This window comes from Drosophila willistoni (assembly GCF_018902025.1).
Source record: "Drosophila willistoni isolate 14030-0811.24 chromosome XR unlocalized genomic scaffold, UCI_dwil_1.1 Seg143, whole genome shotgun sequence".
NCBI lineage: Eukaryota > Metazoa > Arthropoda > Insecta > Diptera > Drosophilidae > Drosophila > Drosophila willistoni.
The window spans coordinates 3,650,514-3,657,584 of NW_025814056.1; the positions used below are offsets into that span (position 1 = coordinate 3,650,514).

Genomic DNA, 7,071 nt, shown 5'->3' on the forward strand with positions numbered 1-7,071 from the left:
CCGAACTTTTCTACCAGAACACAAGCACAAACGAGAAGCTACGTCAACAGGAAAATAGAAAGAGGGTGATGGATCTCAAATCTCTCCCCTAACTCAAAAATATATATTTTGCAATATATCTGCAAGAATATTGTGATTAGTTTGGTCAGGACCAATCCGCATACGATGTATTAACTCCACATCGGATGAATGAGTTAAAAACTTATTCAAGCTATTAGGAAATGGCAAAAAGCACAAAAGGAAGGAAGAAACTGAATGTGAATTAAAAACGAACTGAATTTTGATTTTAACTACATTCCGTGATGTTATAGAGTAGCAGTTAGCGGAGGTAGGTTTATTACTGAAAAGGTGATATTTAAAAATAAGGAAAATACAGGTAATAATTAAATTAATTTTTTATATAAATTGTAAGAGACTTTTGTAAATAGTTATTACAATTGAGTACAGTTGCGTGGATCATATAACGATTACGTGTGGATATGAATTATCACTTGACAGTTTTCTAATAAAGAATAAGGAATATACGAATTAGTGGCTATTTACTAATGCTAGTTTTTGACGTTAACAACAGACTAAGTATTGATCTCATTCTACGAGATGCTTAAATGTGAAAAAAAAAAACTTGATTAAAATAAGGAAACCTAATTCAGTTGCTACCCCAGCAGAGGGAAGTTACTGAATGAGAAAATCCATGAGCTTCTCCTATATTTATACAGTTTTCTAGCGAATTTCACCACGACTACTTGATCAAAATAATTACTTTTTTTTATTATGCCACACTGGCATTGTATCGATAGCTATTAAAACACTTTTTTTTCAAGACGTCTAGTGTTAAGCAAAAGACAAAAGTGTTGACAAAAGGCAGAGTTTACTTAATCTATTAATAAATAACTATACTTTATTTAATTTTTATGAATAAAAATCAACATATCTAGGCTGATTTTTGTTTGTTGTAATTGTTGTTTTTTTCTTGGTAAATGTTTACTTAAGCTACTCGGGATTTCAGTGTTGAAAAGTGAAAAATTAGGCTAAAGCTAGATTTCAGTGTTGGCAAATGCTATTTTTTATTTGGCGCGTTGTTTGACCGCCCTGGCAACCAAATATTTTACTCTAAATTGGCAGCATATTGATACCAAATTTATGTAGTCTAAGCGCGTTTTGGGCCCGAGCAACTCGAGTAAATATTTACCTTTTTCTTTTTAACCGAATATATAATTACCAAATATAATGAGTTTTATATAAACGTAAACATAAAATCTGAATTCCACATAAGTATTGAATGTAAACATTAAGAATTGTTCAAATCCTTATTTGACTGATACGAGTCGTAAGTGAAACGGCGAATTTCGCAATAAGCAAAACCTTTTGTAGATATCTTCTGAAGATGAGGGTCTGCAAGTGACTAATCTACAGGATCTACCAACGTTAATTTTTTTTCTCGACAATGCCAAAATGCCCTAAAATGACTTCAGAAACGTCTGTAAAGACCGGGGTTCACGAGAAATGCGATCCCACTTCTGTTTCAAATAAGGTAGTTGTAACAACAACAATGTAACAAGAAATACTGGATTCAACAACCCTTCCCCTCTTGTTCAAAAAAATAAAATACTTTAGAAATGGTTTGTCAAAAGACTTGATATGGGAAATATTTATAAAAATAGTTATTAGTGTTAGTGTTATTCTTAATTCATGTTTATTTAAGATTTTATATCTGTATAAAACAATATTTACAAGTGCAACATTGTATGATGGTCAATGAAACTTGATTGCAAATGAGATTGTTAACACGAATATCACTTAAATGAATAACGATTCGTTTTTGTTGTTGTTCGTTTTAAACCCATGTTTACATGATTTTGGCGTGATTAAAATGATTGATAATTTACCTATAAAAGGGACGGGTAAAATGTATTCAAATGATAAAAATAAATATAAATAAATAAAAATGAGGAGAACTCTGTTGCTAATATTCCTTGTTCAGCTAGTGCGGTACATTACGGTAATTTAATTTCGAATTTTTCTATCCAGTCCAAAAGTATTTAAAGCTATTGGGATTTGGTTTACAAATTTCTCCTTTTCGCAGGCCGAACAATCCTATGTGGTCAGCAATGAGAAATTGGAACCATTCGAGGGTGATAGTGAGACATTGGTGCTATTCGATACATTAAAAACAATTGGACGTGAACGCGCCTTAAATGGATCATTTAAATTCCTTGGCGAAATGAATAATGACGATTTTAAAGTGTCGGTCGAATTGTATTCAAGTCCAAATGGTGATGGCGATTTTAAGCGTATGGTTATGGATGTCCCACAGACATCGATATGTGAGTGCTTTAAAAAATTCTACGTTCAGTTTGTGCAGCCATCATTGAAACAGGGTGAGACTACAAATTTTCCCATTGTCGATGAAGATACTTGCCCCATTCCGGAGGGTGAATATTATATCAAGAATGTACTCTTCAATACCGAGGATTGGCCGCAACAGGTGCCACGTGGCATTGTCAAGGCCATCATCACATTCTGGAGTGGTGGCAAAAATGTTGGTGGTTTGATTGTTGTGGTCAAGATTGAGGATCGACAAAGTTAGATTTTAAATTGGACTTGTGAAAGTTATTCTTATTATTGTATTATTCGTATGTTAATCTGTTTGTTAGCAAATAAAAATGTCTTTGAAAGCGAAAAATAACAAATAAAATATTAATATAATTGATAACTTCTTCCACTTCCAATTAAAATAGCTTTACAGCCAAGTTTTATTGAGTTTTATTAGCTTTCAAATTAAAGACGTCGAGCTATTAAGCATCGACATAAAGACGCCCAGACAAATGGAGATGATCAAGATTCAAATGGAAAATTTTCAATATTAGCAAAATGCGAGAAAGAAAACACAAACAAAATTGGGTCAAGATTCGATTTTTTCTACATTTTGTCCCAAAGCTTGGGAACGGACAGATTTGGAGGCTAGACATCTTCCCAACATTTGTAGCCCTTTTAATTCTATTCTCTTTGCAGAAGAAAGTTTGTAAAAAAATGAATATTTTAAAAGTTAAGAGCAAATGAAAAAAAAAACTCTTTTCGAAAAAATGGCAACTTTGCCGAAAAATTATTATTTCGTAACTGTTACTTTGATCCTAACGCCCATTATTACGAACGAATCTTTTTTAAATTGTTGTTCCAATTTTGATTCTTTTAATTTTTAATGCACAAGTTTTTTTTAATAAAAGTATTTGGTTCGTATGTAGGTATGTACATACATATGTACACATCAGAAGTACTTTTGTCTCTGCTAACACTTGCATAACGTTCAACCTTCTTTCATTTTTTTCCTATATTCCTTAAATATAAACCCAGATTTGTAGAAGCAATAGTCAATGCATAATGTTTCTCAATAATCATAAAAATTGAAACAAAACGGCCATTAGAAATTGCGAACCAGAACTTGTTTTACTTGTTCGACTTTATATTCGAATATTTCTAAATGTATTATAAACAACTAAAAACTATGAACCACTCTATTTACATTAGAAAAATTTGATTTATTTTTATTGAAAATATTTTTTAAAAAATTGCAATTTTTCGTACTTATCACTTAAATTTTTTAACAACACACAATTTAAAGTATTTTAATTATAATTTATTTTGAATTGACAATTTTTTTAGAGTAAGTGTGTAAGAATGTAAATATGATTACAGAATCGTTAACTTTTATCATTTGCTTGTGTTTTTTTCTGTCTTACACAGAACTAAAAAACCAAAATCAATCGACACCCTAATATCATAATATTTCAACCATGTGAATTCAAACAACAACATTCGCCTGCCCCACACAAGCCCCAACAAAGAAAATACATCTTAAATTATGATTTTGGGTGTTAAAACAAGCAACTAAAATAAAAATAAATTAATTTGTTTGTATCGCTTTCATTTTACCTCGCCGACAAAATTCATTAGAAGACATTGGTCCCCCTTCCCAAACCCCCTAAAGCAGCCATCACCAACAGCTCATCATCAGAATGTGTGGAAAAATAAATTCTTTCCCCCACCGCCCAAAAAAAAAAAAAAACACCGAAAAGAAAATCTTTAACGATAATAAAGCATTAATTGAAAATTTATAAACAATGGAAAGGAAAAAAAAAACAGCAACATGGACAGAGGCAGAGACAAATGAAAATACAAAAAGAAAAACTCACGTAAAGTGCACATACACACAACACAGAGTGAGAAAGAAAACTCAGCAGGAGATATTTTACATTTTCACGGATGGATTTCCCCCCCAATTGTACATAGATGTGTGTAGTTTTATTTATAAAGATTCATTCAGTAAATGAAGGGGGACTAAACGCACGCCAGCCACACGCCTATAAATAGCACAAAAAGTCAAATGAGGGGATTTTCCGAAAAATGAAAACGTCACTTTAACTTGGCATTTTCAGCAGCAGCAACATGAGGAGCAGAAGGTGGCTGCGGCGGCGACGGCGACGGTGACGGTGGAGATGATTGGGGGAGGGGACATGCATGCCACATGCATGTGTGTTAGGCTACATCTGCAAGCCGCAACTATTTGAGGCATTTTCCAAGTAATATGCAACACATGTTGGCTCCCAAAATGACTTGAGCGCGTGCGCCCCTCGTGCCCGATCAACAGCAACAACAAATTTCCCTTTTTTCTTCATTTTGTCAAATAGAGCATCAACACCGAAGCAAACATCAAGTGACAGTTCGTGTGTATGTGTGTGTGTGTGTGTGTATTGCTAGCTCCACTTCCATCTTCAGCTTACTTTAGGGATTTGTGCTTCTTCTTCTCCCCCTGCTGCTCAACCTCATCTTTAGCCAGGCATGACATTAGATGATGCTTTGGCTTTGAGTTGATAAGACCCTCAAATGCAAATGCAAAAGGCGAGGGAGTGTCTAACAACGCCCCTTTGGTGCCACTTTGGTGCCGACTACAACAAATTGTCAATCACAAAAAATATGCCTGAATTTTTTGACAAACTACCAGTGCATTTGCATTTTCAAATCGTGTACAGTTGTTACCAAAAGGTTCAAGGATCCAATAGTTATTGAAAGCTTTAACAAATAGATCAAATAAATTTACAAACCAAAACCAATATCTACATAATGTAATGAGCATAATTCATCTGATGTTAAACTAGTCCAAAAGTTTGATGTATGCAAAAGTGTTAAAAGTGCCGCTGCCCGTTTTTGTCACTTTGTTGTAAACGTTTGTTTTGGTTTTGGGTTTTTGTTTTTGTTTTTGCCGTTTCTTACATTTACCTTTTGATTGGTATTAATGATGAAACATAAATCAATTGTCTCTGCCTTGTTGTAACTGCGTTTTCAGGTATCTCACGTACATACAAAAGCTTGATCCGAATGGGTCGAAAACCAAACGCCATAAAAAAACCCCACCGCAGTGGGGGCATGGGGCACGGGGCAGTCAATTATGCCATTTGCTTGGCCCCAAAATGAAATATATGCATACATAATATATACAACTAAGAGGTTGGTTTGAAAAGTGGCGCAGATAATAGCTACAGTGAATGTCACTGAAAATCGTACACCTATTGTGGATTTACAATTTGCTTCATAACTTTTAAAGTAAACAACATTTTTGTACAAAATATGTTTTAGAACAGAGGTTAAGAAAAATACTTTAATTTATAGTCATAAGAACAGTACTGGCAATCTCATTTTGTCTCAAAATGTTTAGATACTCCTAAATGTACGAAAACATGCTGTCACTGAAAATCGTATATATATTCATGAACAAATCTATGTAAGAGAATACTTAAGAATACTAAGAACATATAAATATTTTACATATATAAAATTATTGACTTATAAAATTTATTAAGAAATGATATCGACAAGCTAAAATGTAAAAAGTTGAGCTCATCCCGAATTTGAGAATTATTGGGTAAATATTTACTTGAGTTACTCGGGCCCAAAACGCGCTTAAACTACATAAATTTGGTATCAATATTTGGCTGCCAATTTATTTCAAACAACGCGCCAAATAAAAATTAGCACTTGACAACACTGAAATCTAGCTTTAGCCGATTTTTTCAACACTGAAATCTCGAGTAGCTAAGTAAATATTTACCCTGAAATCAAGCTTTAGCCGAATTTTTCACTTTTTAACACTGAAATCTCGAGTAGCTTAAGTAAACATTTACCAAGAAAAAAACAACAATTACAACAAACAAAAATCAGCCTAGATATGTTGATTTTTATTCATAAAAATTAAATAAAGTATAGTTATTTATTAATAGATTAAGTAAACTCTGCCTTTTGTCAACACTTTTGTCAACACTTTTGTCTTTTGCTTAACACTAGACGTCTTGAAAAAAAAGTGTTTTAATAGCTATCGATACAATGCCAGTGTGGCATAATAAAAAAAGTAATTATTTTCATCAAGTAGTCGTGGTGAAATTCGCTAGAATACTGTATAAATATAGGAGGAGCTCATGGATTTTCTCATTCAGTAACTTCCCTCTGCTGGGGTAGCAACTGAATTAGGTTTCCTTATTTTAATCAAGTTTTTTTTTTCACATTTAAGCATCTCGTAATGCTAACTTTCATCTCGAGTTCAATGAGCTTCGCATGCTCAGCCACTTTGTATCTGCCGTTTTCCTTTTTCAAATACATAACTTCAAATCCCCTAATTAATTCAAAACGTATGTAAAACGTTTATGTGATTAATTTGTTTTTGCCTTTTCGTAGAAACTTAAAAACCAAAAATGCGTTGGTACAGTCCCACTAAAAAAAAAAATTGACGAAAAATCAGTTTAGTAGAATGAGATCAATACTTAGTCTGTTGTTAACGTCAAAAACTAGCATTACTAAATAGCCACTTATTCGTATATTCCTTATTAGAAAACTGTCAAGTGATAATTCATATCCACCCGTAATCGTTATATGATCCACGCAACTGTTCTCAACTGTAATAACTAATTACAAAAGTCTCTTACAATTTATATAAAAAATTAATTTATTACCTGTATTTTCCTTATTTTTAAACATCACCTTTTCAGTAATAAACCTACCTCCGCTAACTGCTACTCTATAGCA

At 32.9% G+C, this 7,071-nt stretch overlaps 1 protein-coding gene across 1 annotated transcript; it reads left to right on the forward strand.

Annotated features, from left to right (window-relative positions):
• Positions 1–1,945: 1,945 nt before the first annotated feature.
• On the forward strand, positions 1,946–2,675 carry LOC6645266. The gene is made up of 2 exons (XM_002067915.3): positions 1,946–1,999; positions 2,084–2,675. Exons 1-2 carry the CDS (start codon positions 1,946–1,948, stop codon positions 2,585–2,587), a joined length of 558 nt encoding a protein of 185 aa, XP_002067951.1. The 3' UTR covers positions 2,588–2,675.
• Positions 2,676–7,071: the final 4,396 nt, after the last annotated feature.